Source organism: Rhamphochromis sp. 'chilingali' (genome assembly GCF_963969265.1).
Source record: "Rhamphochromis sp. 'chilingali' genome assembly, chromosome: 2".
NCBI classification, from domain to species: Eukaryota; Metazoa; Chordata; class Actinopteri; order Cichliformes; family Cichlidae; genus Rhamphochromis; species Rhamphochromis sp. 'chilingali'.
Genome location: NC_137930.1, coordinates 24,712,617 through 24,732,110, shown reverse-complemented (window position 1 = coordinate 24,732,110; position 19,494 = coordinate 24,712,617). Strand labels below are relative to the sequence as shown.

The 19,494-nt window shown below is 40.3% G+C and overlaps 2 protein-coding genes across 2 annotated transcripts; both read left to right on the top strand.

The window, feature by feature from the left end:
• Window positions 1-3,670: 3,670 nt before the first annotated feature.
• LOC308392312 (sushi domain-containing protein 2-like) lies at window positions 3,671-14,745 on the top strand. The gene is made up of 16 exons (XM_080875292.1): window positions 3,671-3,982; window positions 4,300-4,498; window positions 4,659-4,810; window positions 4,911-5,078; window positions 5,169-5,343; window positions 5,732-5,933; window positions 6,876-6,961; window positions 8,293-8,561; window positions 8,642-8,776; window positions 8,886-9,041; window positions 9,867-10,115; window positions 11,094-11,277; window positions 11,637-11,731; window positions 11,813-11,992; window positions 13,581-13,677; window positions 13,817-14,745. Exons 1-16 carry the CDS (start codon window positions 3,919-3,921, stop codon window positions 13,851-13,853), a joined length of 2,448 nt encoding a protein of 815 aa, XP_080731418.1. The 5' UTR covers window positions 3,671-3,918; the 3' UTR covers window positions 13,854-14,745.
• A 1,145-nt stretch (window positions 14,746-15,890) lies between these two features.
• On the top strand, window positions 15,891-18,978 carry LOC308392060 (heat shock protein beta-1-like). Its single transcript, XM_080874907.1, has 3 exons — window positions 15,891-16,414; window positions 16,511-16,574; window positions 17,808-18,978. Exons 1-3 carry the CDS (start codon window positions 16,030-16,032, stop codon window positions 17,986-17,988), a joined length of 630 nt encoding a protein of 209 aa, XP_080731033.1. The 5' UTR covers window positions 15,891-16,029; the 3' UTR covers window positions 17,989-18,978.
• Window positions 18,979-19,494: the final 516 nt, after the last annotated feature.

The following is a 19,494-nucleotide window of genomic DNA, read 5'->3' as shown; positions in this document are numbered from 1 at the left end:
TTACCTCTGACGTTACAGCGGTTTTATTAGAGACACGGTTAAGCGTTTTGCATTTTGAAGAATTTTAAAAAGTTTCAATTTGTTCAGTATTGAACAGCAGAAATGAGGTTTTCTTTTCGGAAGAATGTAAAAGGGAAAAAAACAGCGGCCGACAGCGCTGTAAACAACAGTAGACTTGTGCGTAACAAGCAAGCAAATAATGAAGAAAGGGAAACTGTTCGAGAGAGAGAGAGGGGGAGGGAGAGAGGGAGAGAGCTGCGCATCGCAATGGAAGCAAAACAGTAAAAGAATTCATGACGATGTTTATGTGAAGCGCTTGGATCTTCTTTTGCTGCTGGTTCGGTCAATATTGTTTGGAGAGAGATCAAACTAACAGCTTTAGAATCTACGGAGCCCCCCAGGGGACATGGGAGAAAAAAAAATTAGGGAGGAAAAAAAAAAAAATTAGGGAGGAAAAAAAAAAATTAGGGAGGAAAAAAAAAATTAAGACGGACTTTTTGCGAGCGCTCGCAAAAGTATTGCGAGATCTCGCAATAAGTATTGCGAGCGCTTGCAAAAGTATTGCGAGATCTCGCAAAAGTTTTAGCCGCATTCTTCGGAGGCCGCCAGCTCGAAGCCGACCGGGAGGTCGAGGCACGATGTGCCGGGAAAGCGGTGTTCCTCCCGGCTGTAGTAGGTCTCGACTTCCCGTTAGCTTCGAGCTAGTGGCCGCCAGCTCGAAGCCGACCGGGAGGTCGAGGCACGATGTGCCGGGAAAGCGGTGTTCCTCCCGGCTGTAGTAGGTCTCGACCGCCCGTTAGCTTCGAGCTAGTGGGTGTCAGATCTCCAAAAACGTCGGAGCTCTTTTGCAAATATGTGATGTCTTGTAAACCGAGCAGGTATCTGACGTTTACACAACTACATTCACGCCTCAAAATATCTTAAAAGTGTATTTTGTGACCCAGAAAGAGTAATATTACAACTAAGTAGCTGCCGCCATTGTTGGAGTTTTGCGAGATCTCGCAATACTTTTGCGAGATCTCGCAATACTTTTGCGAGATCTCGCAATACTTTTGCGAGGAGATCTCGCAATACTTTTGCGAGATGATCTCGCAATACTTTTGCGAGATGATCTCGCAATACTTTTGCGAGATGATCTCGCAATACTTTTGCGAGATGATCTCGCAATACTTTTGCGAGATGATCTCGCAATACTTTTGCGAGATCATCTCGCAAAAGTCCGTCTTAATTTTTTTTTTCTCCCTAATTTTTTTTTTTTCCTCCGTAATTTTTTTTCTCCCATGTCCCCTGGGGGGCTCCGTAAGAATCAGCGCATAAAGGGCGTGAACACAAAGCGCGGACCCGGATCAGCGAGCTGTCGGCTTTCAGCCCCGATTGTGAGAAAGGCGACATCTAACTGATTCTGATCCGCTGTGTGTTTAAGTCTATGTGCAGAATCCCTGTACCTGCTCTCATTTACTGTTTGGTGGTTCTTGAAATTTTGTGAGATGTCACTAGAGATTCTGGCATTTCGGACAAAATAAATTTATATTAAAAAATCGATTTAGGATTTTAATGAATCGATTTTACGTTATCCAAGCCAGAATCGATTTTAATCGATGAATCGATTATAAAAACCCACCCCTAACACTGGGGTACTTTCCTGTTTCATTTTGTCGCGGGTCAGGACTGTTTCGGTTTTGTTTGACAGCTACGTTCTTTTGCTCCAGGCGGCAGCGTTACGGTTGCCATGGTTACAGGGCGACGCTCTCTCTCTCTGCGACTGTGTGTTTCCTGGGTGAGAGAGCGCCTTTTCGTTGTTGTTGTTGTTGTTGTGCTAAGCTAACAGGCAGAATGCTACAAGCATAGCTCTAAAGAATGTAGCATCATGGGCAGTGTAGTCCGTGCTGCAGGGAGAATGGACTGCCATACACGTTATGTGTCTGTGAGCGCTAGGAGGGAGAAAAAGGGGAGTGGAAAGGTACGAGCAGTCATCGAGCAAAAACGGGAGCTGGAAGCATGTAAATATAATAATAACCACTGCAGCCAAGAAGAGAGCCTGACGAGCCCAGTTGTAAGTAAGCTATTAAGACTCGACTGTACACTGTGTTCGTGTTTTCCTCCGAAAACAACAAGTTCCGTTGGAGCAGCCTTTCAACGCCTCTCTCTGTCTGTCGCAAGAAAAGTTGACCCACACAACAAAGTAGAGCTATTTTTCGGCTACCAGCCGACAGGGACCCCGCCGTATTATGCTGGGCTTACACTGTGCGATTTTTTCAGTCGCGCGATTCAGCTCCTGCTCAAACTGTACGATTGACTCGCAGGGGTTAGAAGTTCATAGGTCACGATGCAGGGTCTCACACTATACGGCCCGATGCTCTGATGCGACCTGAGTGCTCACACTGTGCGTCCATAAAATGAAGGTTATAACAGAAATTCTGTCGCTCGCTCTCCCTCTCCGTCTTTCACTCACACAGACACACCACCACCATCAACTTTGCTAAATTGCTAATGAAAAACATTGGTCAGGCAGCTTTGATAATAACTTATTATCAACACAATGATAACATCACGCAGACTGAAGAAGTCTAGGAGGCCACTGGACCAGCTTGACTTCCTGGTCATTAATGTGCGTCAGTGTGATAACTCCAAAGGCCGGAGCTCCCTCTACTGGAGGACTCATGACCCTACAGCAGTTTTACAGCTACTGCGTTTATAGTGGTCCCTCGCTATAGCGCGGTTCACCTTTCGCGGCCTCGCTGTTTCGCGGATATTTTGTGCGCAATTTTTCATGCTTTTTCTTTCCCTTTCTTTCCTTATTTTACAGCGCTTTGTGTTCTGCGTCCTGATTGGCTGTAGACCACTGTCAATCAATCTCGTGCCGTGTCTCCTGCACAGTACAGAGCGCGTTCAGCTTGTCAAATTTACATAAATCTTTGATCGCTAGCAGTGTGACTCTGAAGTGCTGTACTGTGTGTTTGTAAGTTTTCTCCCCAACAAACACAACAATGTCGATGAAACATTTTTGCACCGTCAAAGGCACCTGCGGGTGTTTTTGGTTTCATTCTATAATACTGGACTTAATTTTCTACAAAGGTTTGAACTTTGAGAGTGTTTAAACAAGAGGGAAAAGCGTGAAAATGTTCATGTCTGTCTGAGAAAAGTGCATAAAGTGTGTAGTGAGGGGTTTTACAGCCTTAAAACATCTATAATAATTGTAAAAAATAAAGTTGGCTACTTCGCGGATTTCACCTATCGCGGGTTATTTTTTTAGAACGTAACTCTCGCGATAAACGAGGGACCACTGTACTATAAAACTGTCTGTGAACTGTGGTTCAAGATTCTGGCACATCAGGATGCATAAAACTGTTTCAGTTAGTTAGTAAGTTAGTTTAATTGCAGGCTGTGATGTTCATGTGGGTTCATGCCCCCAAACCCAATTTTTGTATTAATCATTTGTAAACGTGTAAATATGAAATAAATAGCAAGATACCATTAGCAAACTCTTTGTTTATTCTCCCTTGATCAGTTATTTATTTTACTTTATTTCACGCCCTCTTGCAGAGGCACTTTGCCCCACCACTAGAGGCCCGCACTAGAGAACCACTAACTAAAATACTCTATTGTGTTTTATTGAAGATGGTTAACATTTGTTCTTTTATATCTCCATATCTGTAGATGCATTGTATCTTTAGCTAAATGTGACTATAAATCTTTTCAAGTGTGATTAGTGTGACGCGAGACATCGTTGAAAGGAGGCACGTGAAGGTTAAGCCTTAAATGTTATCCAGTTGTTGATGATTAAACAGATGCTTGTACACGCAGATTATCAAAGGTCCAAGGTTTAGAAAAATACTGAGCATATATATATGTGGGACAAAAGTAAAACAGCAGCCAGGAGTGTGTAGTCGAAATCTTGGCTGACAGTTTGGCTCTGTCATGATGGGAAGGTTCACAGCTGTAATAGTTGCCCTTCTGTTTTCATGCATCTCCAGCACGTCAGGTAAGTGCACTGTATGATATATATATATAACAACATCATCAAGAAATGTGCGGTCTCTGGTTTTCAATCATGATGTAGTGAGTAGTAAATTTGCAACAACAGTTCTCACAAAAAAGCCTATATATTTTAAATGATACAACTTTACTATAACAAAATAATGTAAAACTGATTAAAATATTTCGTGAATCCATCATAATGTTCGATAATGAGCCAAATCAGCTGAATCAACACTTTAATCCACATGTTAGAGTGGAATATTTTGCCTTTTCTTTCACACAAGACTCCACACCTGAGCTTCTGTCATTTATTTTGAACAGGACAAACATGTGAAAAGAACTGTGGGAAAAACTTGGACTCATGTTCATGCCACACTACATGCACATCTCTGGCGAACTGTTGCGCAGACTATAAAGAGTACTGCGTGGATATATCTCCATATTCTGGGTCTCTTTTCGGTGGCACAGATTTTATTATACTTGATGCAAGTTTCGAAACGGCTTCAGAGATTGAATGCAGGTAAGACATCTGTAGTTCTGTAGAGCTTATAAGTGAACATTTTATTCATGTAAAATAACCGAATCCAATGGACTTTCATGGACAACTGTGTTATTTATGTTAACATTAAAGAGTTTAAATACAGATCAGAACCCTGCTAATCATTCTTTTATTATGGCAGGTTCAATGGCAACATTAGTACGGTGGGATATGTGGATGACGGAGGGACAGGCCATTGTATCTCCCCGCTGTTATATGAAACAGGATGGATTCCTTTTGAGATTTCATCAGACAATGGCACTACATTCACTAGAGCCGGAACTTGGCTTTCAGGTATAATACCCGCTAGATACTCTTACGGGTGTTATTAGAACCCATCAGTTTCCATTTGATATGGAGATCACATTAACCATGATTTTTTGTGCTGTTGCAGTTCATACCGGTAAGCTAGATTCTAAGTTCAAGGCGATTCTGGACAACTCAACAAAATGGCAGTACTATGGCACACCTAATGTTGGAGGCACTCTTGAGATGACGTGGAATACCTCTTTAGTAAGAGCAGAAAAGGTCAATATAGAGCTTTGGGGATACACGGAAACAGGTTGGTGAAATTCTCTACATACACTTTATAGCTCACATGAGTTTGTTGACTGGAGAAATACATGATTTTAACCACAGTGTTTCTCTGTAGGAGAGCCCTATACAGAGTACTGGCTGGGTGAATGGCATTATTTATACTCTCTTGCAAAGGATCATCCTAATAATGGCTCCTTCAGCTTTTTGCCCAAACCAGCAGAGAACAGCTTTTCATCTTCGGAGCTCGGCTCTGTGCGCGTCAGCTCCAGCAGCCATCCTGACGGCATGTGGTACGTGCAAACACTCTCTGTGGTATATAGGCGACTGTTTTAATGATTAAGGATTTTCATCGTCCAAAGATCAATATTTATTAGCATTTAGTGTTCCACTGTGTGGCGAATGGGGATAGGTTCCTTTCACCCTCCTTTTCTAAATGTAAAAAAGCCTCTAGTCTTTGGTGTGTGCTTTCTGATATTTCTAAAGTAATGAATACACATATTATGTTTGATTATACACAAAAGAAATTATACATGGATATAAATTTCACCTCTGCCAAAAGAATGCCCTAAATCCTACAAGTTGAAGCCTGAAAAATATTTAAGTCTAAAAATTTAATTTCTACATGTAATATCTCTTTTACAATTGAGGTGTACAAAAAGTTCTGTTGGTTATGCTCAGGAATGTCCAGGCAGCGTGGACCGAGGATCACGCTCTGGCGTGGCATCTGGAGGAGAATTTCAGGAAGGACTCAGCAGGCTGGGCCCTGGATAAATGTCTGGCATGGGACGAGCTGGAAAATCAGCTGCCCAACTTCCTCAGTGAGATCATAGACTGCCCCTGCACGCTGGCTCAAGCGAGAGCAGACACAGGCAGGTTTCATGTAAGTGAGAGGAGCAGAAAATAAAAACTTGGTTGCACACATTTGTAACAGCAATGCAAAAACTGTACTTTTTAAGTCCAACTGCTAAGGAAGAAGGGAACAACTACAGACAGTAAAAAGGAAGCACAATGGAGAACGCATGAGAACCTAACAGACAAAACAAAGAACACAGTCAAACTGAGGCTATAAATACACACGAGGTAACGAGCTAAGTGGAAACGGGAGGGAAACTAAACAGCAAAACACAGTTAAGGTAAATAACAGGCAGGAAGTAAAACCAAAAACAATGCATGGGAAACAAAGTAAAACATGGGAATAAATAGAAACACTGAACACAAATGAACTGAACACTGGACAAAGAGATGAAGAGAGACACTGGAAAAAAAACCTCATGCATAGAAGCTGGAACTAAAAAAAGCCTAAAAAATATATTTGGGATTTAGGGGACTGAGAGATCATCAGCAGTTTAGATTTTTAATGCAGAAACTAAACATGTGTAATTACTTCACATGTCTATGATGATTATCAGTAGCTGTTATCGTTTGTAAATGGTCATTGCTTATCAGTTTATGAAGGTCTCTCTTAATTATTTATGAGAACATGAAAGCTGAACATTTCAGATGTTATTGCCTCACAAATAAGGATGTTATAATATAATCAAAAATTTGTATGGTTTTATTGTTCATGGAAGAATTAAGCTTCTGGACTGGGTTACAACACCTCTACCCATCATCCACAGCACTTGCTATTTTCAAACGGGAAGCTGATCTCCTTACTTCAGGTTGCACAATAGAAAGTTATTCACAAACTGCAACATAACATCTCCATTTTTTCAACAATAAGCCAGACATGGGATATGTTTTCAAAGTTACAGTGAACACGTGATCACAGTGAATTGCACATTTGGCTGCCAGGTCACAGACATTTTATCTTTCTCCTCAGACTGACTATGGGTGTGATATAGAGAAAGGGAGTGTGTGCACCTACCATCCTGGGAGTGTTCACTGTGTGAGGGCTATACAAGCCAGGTGAGTCTTCTGGTTAGAGTGGTGCCCAGAGTTCAAGTATTTTAAACCCCACATATGCATTCGAATTAGGAAAATACGTAGCATATGTGCAGAATAAAGTTTTTTTTTTCATTTTAAAGTATTTGTTTTAAGTTAAAACAAATCATATAACAAAATAGGGCTCATGTTTTCACTTGTTTATTTTTATATTTGGGCTGATAGTGAGCAGTAGTACACTTTGTACTTTCATTACCATATATCCACTTACTGTCAGGGCGCTGCAGTTAAACATCATGCATTACACCAGTTAAGTTTTGATGTAGGTACTAACCATAGCCCATAACCCATAATTATAACTAACTAGCTAAATGACTAACTATAGTCCTACTCAATAAATGCGCAACAGTTGGGGTGACTGTGGCTCAGGGGGTTGGGAAGTGCATCTGTAACCGGAAGGTCGCTGGTTCGATCCCCGGGCTCTCTGTCCTGGTCATTGTGTCCTTGGCAAGACACTTTACCCTACCGCCTGGTTTTGGCCAAAGTGGCCGATGGCGCGATATGGCAGCCTCGCTTCTGTCAGTCTGCCCCAGGGCAGCTGTGGCTACAACCGTAGCTTGCCTCCACCAGTGTGTGAGAGTGAATTCAGAGTAATTCTTATTATGTTAATGAAACACACACATGTATATCATCCTCGCCAGATACAGTCAGTGTCATGCATTCCGAGAATATAATATTTTCTATTATATCCAGTCTAGACTATGTCTAGTCTTTGTGGCAAAATCTTTATTTATGATCACACGCACACCTCTGTTGTACAGTAGCTTATTTTTGAGGTTACTTTATTGATCAAACATTGCAAACAAACTCCTACTCACTGTCTAACTTGCACTTGGTTTGTTTGAGTTGAGTTTTTGATTTTTCAACGTTGGATCAGTTTGTGTCGCTCCTATGCTCCTGTCTCATTAATTAGATTAGTGCAAAGTTTATTTCTGTTGGTTACATTTTTAAGATTGCACCTAAAAATACACAAAACGTTTTGTGTTTTGGCCTAAAAAGTGGTCATCATACTGTATGTATTAGAGAAACATAGTCTTGCATTTGGATTTATAAATACATATTTAGAAAATTCTCAGAATTTCCTTTTTAGCTTATTATTTATTCACGCATGTAAAAAAATGCCAACACTCTAGAAAAAAAGTCAGATATGTTAAAAACAGTATCATGCAGTATTATGTTCTTGTTATAAGCTTGTGCTGCCCACTACAATGACTGTGGAGTCTTGTTTAAATTGGTTTTTTTTGCCTTTGGCTTTAACAGATTTTACTGACACTGTTTGGGAAATTTGTCCACAGTCCCAAGTACGGAGCAGGACAGCAGTGCTGCTACGACAGCACCGGCGCTCAGGTCCTGACAGCAGACTCGATTGGGGGTAGTACTCCAGACCGAGCGCATGACTGGGGTTCACCTCCTTACAAGAAACCTCCTCGAATCCCTGGACAGTCTCACTGGATATACGATGTCCTCAGCTTCTATTACTGCTGCCTCTGGTCTGACAACTGCCATTACTACTTCAAACACCGGCCCTCCAGTGACTGCAGGCGTTACAAGTCCCCCCAGTCAGGTGAGTTAGCCCTGGTATTACAGCGTGTTTCACAAGATTCGTTTTTAGTGTCTTTATTTTTGTTGTGTGTTTAATGTCAGCTGTGGTCTTTGGAGACCCTCACTTCATAACATTTGACGGCACTAGCTACTCCTTCAACGGCAAAGGGGAATACACTTTGGTGACATCAGCGGAAAAGCAGCTGACAATCCAAGGCAGAACAGAGCCTGTGACGGGTGAGCCAGTGAACTTTAACACTACCACTGTGAACAATGCTCCACAAATGCTGTCACTGAAGAAGAAAACTATTACAGCAGTTTATTTACCTGATTATACCACTATTAGAAACAACCAACGCCACAAAGCTGTCATCTGTTGCTATGAGAGAAGCGTCCTCTGACATCATCGAGGTACGGCTGGTCAGTGGTAACAGTGACCTCGAAGTGCTGCTCAACCAGAAAACGCTCTCATTTACTGAGCAGACCTGGATGGACTTATACGGTGAGAAACTGATTTATCTTATTCCTCATGATGAAACAAACTGGTTTTATTTGGAACCCTTTTAAAAACTGTATTCACTCCAAACATTTTCTTTGGAAGTGAGTGTACTTGTGGGCTCTCGTACTCTTGTAACATTGTGTTTTCTATTGTGCAGCTGATTTTACTTTCAATATCAGTTTGCTAAAAACCCAGTTTTACGCTTTCTTCTGTAAAGATTTGAATTCACAGGTTTCACACGGCGAAATCAAAAAGTTCATACTTGTGTGGAGAAAAAACATCAGCTTCTGTGTCGAAGGCCTTGAGGCCTTGCGTGTACAGCTATGACACTGACTATTATTATGAAGGAGCATGAGGTCTAGAGCCTGACCAGGAGCATCTTCCTTATTATTTCAACATGTACAAGTTTGTGAACAGTGAAACTGCTCCCCATCAGTGCTGACCTCTTCTGCAACGTCTTGACATATGAAGGACAACAGCCAGCCCAAATGTCCTCCACTGTGAGGCAAGCCATTGTGGAGATCTGCAAATGTGCAGTGGCTCGCAGTGCATTGAAACAGCAACGCCAACACAATATTTGCTCAGTAGATGTCCTTTAAAACTCATGTGACTCCTGTATGAATTTCATTTTGAACGGTTGGTGTTTGCATGGAGTGACTTAAATGTAAGAGGCTCAAGGCAACCACCTCGAAAGGGATAACAGCCATATACTTATATCAGGTGCTGTCTTATATGTTATATAAGTAAAGGCTGAGTACTTCTTCCAACACTGCAGAAATCTATAAAGCACTGTTTTAATGGCACAACCTGTCTTTTATTCTCTCGTAGGTGCATTTCTGTTTTCTCCTACGTCTACAAATGTGACTGTGATGTTTCCCTCTGGAGCCGGGGTGGAAGTCAGACAGAGAGAGGGAACCATGACAACCACTGTGCTCCTGCCAGAGGATTTTAAAGATGCCACTCTTGGACTTTTGGGAAAGATGAATGGTGATGCCAAAGATGACCTTGTTTTCAGCAATGGGAGTGTTGTGCAGAACTCCAGCAATCCAGAGGAGCTGTTCAGCTTTGGGGCCAGCTGTAAGAAATCGCTAAACCTTTACATCACTAATTTGTGGGAAAACTGCTATTGTTACTTAATTTTTCTGAAGGAAGGGTAACAGTTGGCAAATCTAAGATTTGAGGTGGTTGAAAGACAGAACAGCACTGGTACAGGGATAGAGTGGTTTTCATTGTCGCCTCACAGAATGGAGTCCTGTGCAGGGTTTCCTCTGGGTACTCCAGTTCCTCCCAAAGATATGCATGTTAACGGGTGAATCTGTCCAAGTTGCACCCATGCTCTCAGCCTGTGACAGCGAGACCTTTCCACTGTGATATCACAATAAACATAAACATAAAACCTGAACATATCTTCCAGGTCTGATAAGTGTGATCAGTGTCGAAGTGCTTTAAACTTGCCACAAGGGGGCAATAGCTGTGGTTACAACGATACTTCCTGCCCCTGTAGAAGAATGTGGAGATGCAGCTTACTGTCCTGACCGCTGTAAACACTTACCTGAGAAGTTTATTGACCCAGTCAGTTTTTGTTAGGCAGGAGTGTAGAGTGCAATGCTAGCTTTCATGAAAACAGCAGAAAGCTTGGTTAGCAAAGTGCATCGCACATAGACAGATACTGACAAAGTAATATAAAAATAAAACTCTGAAATTTCAATCAAGGAAACTGGAACACAGACTTCTTTAACCGTCGGTTAGTGCAGTCAACTAGACATCAACCCTAACGTTTATGTCATTATTTAAAAGAAATCACCCCTGTTGCTTTGATGGCAAAATTAGGCAAAAAGACTAACCTCAAGTGGTCATCCAAGGAACTGCAGTTTTGTGGTAGGTGGTGGTTGGTTTCATTTTTAATCCCCAAAAGATGTCACATGAATTAAATCCATCAGTTTTTTTGTGATAATGCTCTCTGTCAGGGGTTGTGTCTGCTTTAATACTTAGAGCATGTTTTTCTATGATATTTGTGGTGGGAAATGAAGGTAAAGCTCTGTTTTTGTCTTACAGGGGCAATAGCCAATGAGTCTGCCTTGTTTACCTATGATTCAGAATACTTGTTGGAAACATATTACCGTGCCCCCAGACATGACACCAGTTTTATTCCAGTGTTTTTGGTTCCTGAGAGTCCAGATGATCCACTCGCCAATCAGGCAGCAACGATATGCTCCGGAGGAGGCTCTCAATTCTGTAGGTATGAGTGAAAACTTTGATTAGCCTTCTATTATTATAATAACAAACTGAATGTCAGTGTAATGTTTTTATGAAGCATATCTGCTTCAGATATGTCAGTAAATGTTAAACGGTTAAATAAATGTGTGCTAATTTTGCACATAAAGTTTAATTCGGCTACTAACACACTGATGATGTCACACGTACAGTGCATCAATTATATTATCCTCCACTGGGTGTAAAAACTACACATTGACTGTCTGCCACACACAGGAATACATGAGAAATACTGAGTAGCGTTCTGGGAAATAATATGGTATATGGCACAACTTGTTAAAAGACATAAAATCTCATTTTCTGATCTTTGCTTATGTGCTGTAGGTATGACATCCTGGTAGGTCGTAGTCCAGGAATCGGAAATGCTACGAGAATGTCTTTCCAGAGTCATGTTTCTCTTGTAGAGGATCTAAAACCAGGTAAAAAGCTTTAAAAATTATCCAAAAGATATTCCATTGTTTATTATGTACCACTTGGTATGACATTGTCATACTTTGCAGTATTATCCTGTGGGTGGCTTTCACCACCTGATAACGGGAAAAAGGAGGGAACCACCTACTTACAAGGAGCTAAGGTGCGGCTTTCCTGCAATGAGGGCTACAATCTCAAAGGATCAGCAGTGCGACTATGCCAGGCCGACGGCCAGTGGTCTGGAGAGGAGACACGCTGCGTGGCTTCCAGTATGGACACATCATGACATCAATAAATAGCAAGATTTTGATCTTCAGAAATCAACAGATGATTGGTGACAAAGGAGTGTGAAATGCACAAAAATATCATCAAATGACTTTCATACAAGCGTGTCAAATTGTAAAAACAAAGATTTAGCACGAGGATGGATCTGATCAATCATATTACATGCCTAATTTTAAAAATTGCGTCACTGGAAAAATACCTCAGAAGAAGTAGCAGCACTCTTACCTTTTTTTTTTTTTTTTTTAACCACGGGCCTCCTTTTCATTACTTATTTACTTATTTAGTAGTTACAAACATGCAGTGCAAAGAGATGTTAAGAGACGTGCATCTTCTTACTTCTTCAACTGTAATATATTGCCGGTATTTCTTGTTTGGATTTGTACTATAAACCTTGCGAATAAGCAAAAAAAAAGCTCAGCTTCAGCGCTCACACTTGCCCTGTAACTTCCCAAGGAAATATTGAAGGCTTTTAATTGTTACTCATAGGATTAGACATTCAAGATGTGCATTTATCAGCACCCAGTTCAATCAGATAATATGCAGGCAATGACCTAAATTTGATGAAAAACAGAAGTCTTCACAGAAAAGGCCGAATCAAAGAATGGGAAAGATTGTGCATGCATCCCGCTCTCAAAGGAATGAGGACTAAACCGAAAACCTAAATTAACAGCCCAGTTTTTTGCATAGAAAAAGTAAAAGCATCGCATCACGATCCTCTTAGAGATACCAGTTTGAATTTTTCTGGTCACAAAAATTAAATATCTGGAATTGATTTTCCACCATATCAGCCATCAAAGGGGAGGGTGATTCTCCTCATCTGTACAGCAGCAGATAGAATTTTTTTTTAGAAGAAAAATAAAAGCTGAGGACGAGCAATAACTCTAGTAACAAAAGAGATTTCACTGAACTCATATAATGCCCGTCAGGAGATTATTTTCTAATCTACAAACTTTCAAGGGCCAAAGGTTTACCAAAGCCATTAGGATTTATTGTCAGGCTGTAGATCTTTCTATTGATAATGACGCATTTGGCCTGCTGATGTTCTTACATGAAAGGTCAGGGTACAGTCAGGATTTCTCATCTGTGACCTGCAAATGTCTGTAATAGCAATTTACAGAATAGTTGCTGAGATGCTTTTGTCTGAACAAAAAAGTAAAAACAACAACAATACAAAAAAGCAAAGTAGAAAAGTGAAGGAAATTTTGGCCAGTCTAGTGTTCAAGATCATCCTTTCATGCACCGTTGCATCATTTTCAGTGCCGTTGCTATTTTTAGATCTTTCCAAGAAGTCTCGTTGCACTTGATGTGTGCTGGAGAGGACAAAAAACAAACACACAAATATACAAAATCTGTACTGTGGACATGATACCCTCGTATAAGACTTGCACCCTTTTTTTAAAAAACATATAAAGATCATGTTTTCTACTTTGTTTTTCAGCTAAATCAAACTCTGAATCATGTGGTTCCTGTTTGATTCTTACACACTTAACAATCAAGTCCCATTTTTTCCCCATTTGTCCTGGATAACTTGACTCAGTGGGAAAAGAGTCTCATTTAAATCTGTGCCTTCAGGTAATACCACAGGGATTGTGGCTGGTTCAGTCATCGGAGCGCTGACGCTAATTGTGATCATAACAGTAATCGTGCTCCACTCCAGAAAACGTAAAAGGTACAGTAAGATATTACTTAATCTTATTAGTGGATGAATAAAGTGATGATATGCACTCATTTTATCAGGATTATGTTATAGTACCTGTTGCTGAGTGAAAGTTGAGTTAACTTTTATTTTGTATCCCTTTCAATTTCAGAAAAGATGAACACTCAGCAGAAACGGAGAGTCATTAGAGCTTAGGGGAGAATCCACAATGACACAGCTATAAATGTAGATTAAACATTAATCTAGCTAAACAGGTAATGGGTAAAACATTAATCTAGAAATGGAAGAGGCTATGTCTATTTATTAACAATGTCCAAGACCAAGTCGACTGCATGTGAACTGTTAATACTATAACTGCTAGCTTCTATATACTTCCAGCCTCCTGTCTACACTAATAAGTTGACTGCTGTTGTCGTGATTCTGACTCCCAGGTATTTCAGGCAGAGCTGGACACACCAGGCTCCTGTGCTGGCTAAGTTAAATTATGGTAAACAAAAGAAAACGTTTGATGTGTTAAACAAGTGTCTGCCCCCATATTTAAGGCTTGATTAGCAGCACGTAGTTGTGTAACACTATTTTTAAGCACTCCCAATAAGATAACTTCTCTTCATAGTCGCTGAGTTGCTTTTGTTGGGTTTGTTTAAACAGTATTTGAAGCAGGGCTGGATGGAGTTATGTGTGTCCCCCTTATAGATGTCAGGTCTCTACTACTGCCATTGCAAACTTTGGACAATTTAAAGTTTGTCAGTCCTCGGGCGACCAACTCGTTGGACTCGGGGCTCCAACAGTTGCTTTGTCTGTTGATTAGCTGCTCCTGTGGGAACAGGTTCCTCTGCACAGTTAGTATCTACATACAGTGCAACACATTTAACCTCCGTTTGTGTTGAAAAGTCAAACTGTGTTGCATTTCTTTTGGGTTTTGTATTGTTTTAATGTCATTCAGTCATTCAGTAAAATACAGCACCCAGTTTATTAGATAAACTGATGAACTCCAGCAAACTGCTCCTTGCCACTGCCTAAACACTCCTCTTATGTCAAAAACTAATATAAATATTTGAACTATTGTGTATGTAGAGAAGAAAACGCTGCACTTTCTTGGTTGTGTATTTCTTAAATGTTAATAAATTCTCTTATACAGTTGGCTGTTTTTAAACTGTATTAAAATATAATATGAGAAGGTGAATCTTATTCTTGAATCAAACTAACCACAGTTTTTTGGCACACACATATGACTCAGACCCAACATCACATTGTTACTGTGAGTTTCTGAGCCTTTTGCAGTGCTGTACATTTACACTGGTATGGTGAAAACAATATTATAACATGTTAAGAGCAACTAAATCCAAGACGTGGCATCTTACAGCTCAGGTGTATGCCTAAGAATGATTATATTTAGTCCTGATTGTTTTAGTCATACCTATATATGAGTACTAATAATAACTTTCTGTATTTATTCTCAGATGATCCATAAATGTAATGTCAACTTTCCAGTCCTTAAAATACACTTTAACTGCCCTTTGGGGATAATTTGACTTCTTGCTCTTAAAAGATTTCAGATATTTCCTCATTAATAAATTCATTAGTAAAGTTCCACCTCAGATGCCTGGTTGATTTATGAATCTCAAGCTCGGTTCATTATTTGTTCAGCATATCACCCTTGTTGCCCAGATTCATCTGTGCATGTGAAATTCCTCACAACCACTCCACTGCGTCAGTCTCTCAGTCTGTCGCTTTGTCCTGGCTGTAAACACGTCTTTAGTTTGTGGTAAACAACAGTTTGTCTCACACGTTTATCGCGTTATTGTTCTCGATTTGATCTCATCTTTTCAAGTCAATCTTGGGTTCAGAAAGTGAACGTAACACTGTTGTTTACTGTGTTACTCTGAATGTACGTGCTGTTCCCTCACGCAACCCAAGGCTGTAGTTTCTTTGGACAAAGAGCACCAGTATGTGACAAGACTGCAGAGGCCTCTGCTGAATAACCTTGCTTCCAGAGTCATTCACCAACAACTTGCCACAGACACTCCAGAGATATAAATACAAATGATTAGCATTATCCCCTCCATGTCCCGGGCAACCGAGGAGTAACTCCCAGCTCATCTCATAAATCATTCTCATCCTTTGGATCACTCTTACTGCCACGCAAGTGTTAAAATGACCCACCCGGGTATTTAAAGTGTGAGACTGGACCATGCAGATGCCAAAGAACGCCTTTCCTTGGACCTCCTGCGCACTTTCTGTTAGGCAATAAAAATACAGCTGCTCTGTTGTTTGGATCTTGGTGATCAGACGAGACTTGTTTGTCACAGTGGAGTGAAACTCTTTGCAGACCGGTTCCTTCATATTGATCTGATTTTCTAGGATATGGGTGAAGAAAATAAAATATTATCCCGTCCAATTTTCCGCCGAGATGTGGAATGGGATCCTTTTCCAAACTGGACACAGCCGAGCCGTATCTTTGCTCAGGATTTTGGTCTTCCACCCTTCCTGGAGCCCGGTGATCTGGACTGGCTAGACTGGGCGAAGAAGAGACTGGCATCTTTCTCATGGCCAGGGTACACACAAAGTCCCCTTCTCCCCCCATTTATTGGTATGCGACCCACAGACCAGAAGGGATTGAGACAACTGACAAGTGGAGTATCAGAGATCCAAACAGGGCCAAACAGCTGGAAGATTAATCTGGATGTTAATCACTTCTCACCTGAAGAGATCACAATCACAACCAAAGAGGGCTATTTACAAATATCAGGTAGTGTCAGTTTTTTTGATCATAAGATAGATTTATGATGAAATACGTGATGAAAAGTGTAAAAAACACTTTTGTTTGCTTCTTTTTCATTTCAAGGAACCCACGAAGAAAGACAGGATGAGCATGGACTGGTTTCAAGGTGCTTCACTCGTAAATACAAGTAGGTTGTCAGAGAACACTGTGAGTCATTTCTATTTATCTTTTCTTGGAAATTGGGAAATAGCTATAGTGATTTACTAATCAATCAATCAAGCCTTTATTTTTCACATGCAATGTTACACATACATGTTACCTGCAGTGAAAATTTGACCCCTTCCGACCATAAATGCATTACATCACATTGGGAAGACAGATCGGAAACAGGTAGGATGGTAAGAAAAACAATGAAATACAATACATGAGGGGAGACAAGGAGAAAAAGAACTCCTCTCAGACTGAGCTCCTACAGGAGAGCAGTTTGAGAACAGAAAAAAAACCCACACCTCAGCACAGAGAAGCACATGAAACTTCATATCTTCACACCATAAAAACACGTGCGTATCGGGTATGGAGTTTGCCGATGTGGACAACAGCCCCATTAAAACATACATGCAAACATTAAGTATATAAGAGTTTTCCGTTCAGAGTTTTTATCATTCGAATGAGCTTGAAAGTCAATATTTAGTATGACTACCTTTATCTGTCTACACAGTTTGAAGCTTTCTGAGAATTTCTATAAGCAGTTTTAAGGAACAGTTCTCCAGGCTTCTTGAAGGACATTCAAAGCTCTTCTTTGGATGTTGGCTGCCTTTTGTTCTCTTCTCTGTTAACATGAGTCCACACTGCTTCAATAACATTTAGGTCCGGGCTCTGGTGAACAGAAGGATCAGTTGCACCCGTTAGGTCCTACGTTTCGTCTCTGCTGGATTTTCCCCCTGTTTCTTAAGGACATCATTTTCAGATACCGGTCTTCTGCTTTAGACGGTGTTTTATGCTTGCCACTTCTTCTTTTGTCCTCCAGTTTTTCAATTTCCTCAACTTTTTTAAGGACACACTGCACACTAGGCTGAGATGTACCAGCTTAACAAAGGAAAAACTTTGAAAGACCTTCAGAAACTATTGGATGGCTATTGCTCAAGATCACTTTCAGAAATTATAAGAAAATCTGATTCCTTGGAAGGAAACTATAAAGAAATGAGGGGTGGCACAATACTTTTAAACAGTATGTATAGCTTACAGAAGGTGAGGATATCAACACATACACAGATGATTCTGCAGCAATAATAGAGTTTGTATATATATATATATAGGTTGTAATCTATTTAATTAGTCTCTCAAAATGTGTTAAACATATATATGTTACAAATACACTGTTCTGTTAGTTGCTTACCAACTTTCTTTTCATTTCATTAAGGTTGCCACAGGGGGTTGACTTGCAGCAGATCAGTTCATCCCTGTCTGCAGATGGAGTCCTGTCTGTAGAGGCCCCTGTGCCAGGGACCTCAAGCAGCATCCCAGGCAATGAGATTGTCATACCAGTTCAGATCAGACAGAAGCAGGATGAACAAAAGGATGAACCAGTGAGCAGAGCTTGATGTAGCTCAGGTTATGTGTAGCAACCTTTGCAGCACTGACCTAAAGAGAAAATGTAATTGTTCTAGCATTGCAAATTTACTAACCAGGCTGGTTTATTTCCACTAGAGAACATTTCATACTGTTCAACATAATAATGTGACACTTCATATGTTTTCAGATCAAGATTAGATTTATGAGTTTGACCTGAAACTTGATATGATGGTTTCTTGACGAAGCAGCATTATAAAGCTGTCCTGATATCACATAATCCCTAACAAATGAAAATAACAAACAAACATCATCCTCTGTTCATAAATGCATTCTTACTTTGGCAGATTGCAGGATTAAGAGAATTCAGTTTAATCTGTAGTAGCTGTGCTTCTTAAGGTATGCAGAAAATTCTTGTCAAACAGTCCACAAGAGGGCATTGAAGTTCTACTTAGAGTCACATTAGGGAATTTATTTCCTCCTCATGAGACTTCTTTCATCATGTAGAGATTTATAAACAGCTCTTCTCTAAGACCACCTATTCAGGGTACGCCTTCCAGGTTAGAAGCTTGTTGCACAGTATTCGTTTTTAAAAAGATTTATAATACATACATAAAACAACGAGCAAAAGCTACAAATAAAAAAATAAAATAAAGCTATTCATCAACACTAAATGGAAAAAGTGATGTGTAATGTTGCTTTTCTTTTCCAGTCCATTTAAGATAGGGCCATGCCAACTTAGGGTGAGTCAGGCTCTCCCCAAACGTAGCCAAGATTTGTCTGCTATGGGACTCTTACGGCAATGTGATGGCTCGCTGTGTGCAATTTGTGAGGCAATCTGTAGGGACATCCCCTAGCTCATACTGTGGGAGGACAGACTTACTTCTCTTTAATGGTCTACAGACCAAAAGGTTCATAGGAGACGAGCAGTGTTGCTCATAGACTCCATTTAAAATTCTCCATCAGTTCACAGCCTTCAGAGCTCGGCAATAATAGATCCCGACAACACGTGTGGTCATTGTCATGTTCTTGGTGATGTTGAGCTTGCTACAATAAATATTTCTGCACACATTTGGGTGTGACTTTTTTTTCCTGAGTAAGAGTTGCACAACACAGTGGCAGTTTCATCTTGACTTGAAAGTGTCTAAAAAAGTCTGTCCCCATGCTGAAGTCAAGGGTGACATCTACTGTTGAAACAGAATACTACATGACAAATGTTTGGGGTGAAAAAACAGTGAAAGTACGAGATTTTGACATTTTTGTGAGCGTCATTTGATCAGTAGAAAGCGGCAAATCAAGTGTCACAACGAAACAGATGAATGGCAGTCAGCATGCTTTTTCTGAAATAGAAAATACTGTTAATTATATGTACTTAAGATACAAATTATGAAAAGAACTGTACATTTGCAAAGTCCTTTACTAGCATTTACTACCAATGTGTAAAGCCAGTTCAAAACTAGAGAAAGTCAACATTTAAAAAATAAAATTGAAATCGGCTGCCACTCATATTTGTTTTTACCATTTTTTTAAATACTTGA

Bases quoted from the DNA above. Each gene is read 5' to 3' on its own strand.
- LOC308392312 (XM_080875292.1), top strand. From the start codon at position 3,919: ATGATGGGAAGGTTCACAGCTGTAATAGTTGCCCTTCTGTTTTCATGC. The intron at 6,962-8,292 runs GTGAGTCTTCTG...ATTTGTCCACAG, and splicing joins GTGAGGGCTATACAAGCCAG to TCCCAAGTACGGAGCAGGAC. The intron at 13,678-13,816 runs GTACAGTAAGAT...TTTCAATTTCAG, and splicing joins CACTCCAGAAAACGTAAAAG to AAAAGATGAACACTCAGCAG.
- LOC308392060 (XM_080874907.1), top strand. From the start codon at position 16,030: ATGGGTGAAGAAAATAAAATATTATCCCGTCCAATTTTCCGCCGAGAT. The intron at 16,415-16,510 runs GTAGTGTCAGTT...TTTCATTTCAAG, and splicing joins GGGCTATTTACAAATATCAG to GAACCCACGAAGAAAGACAG. The intron at 16,575-17,807 runs GTAGGTTGTCAG...CATTTCATTAAG, and splicing joins TGCTTCACTCGTAAATACAA to GTTGCCACAGGGGGTTGACT.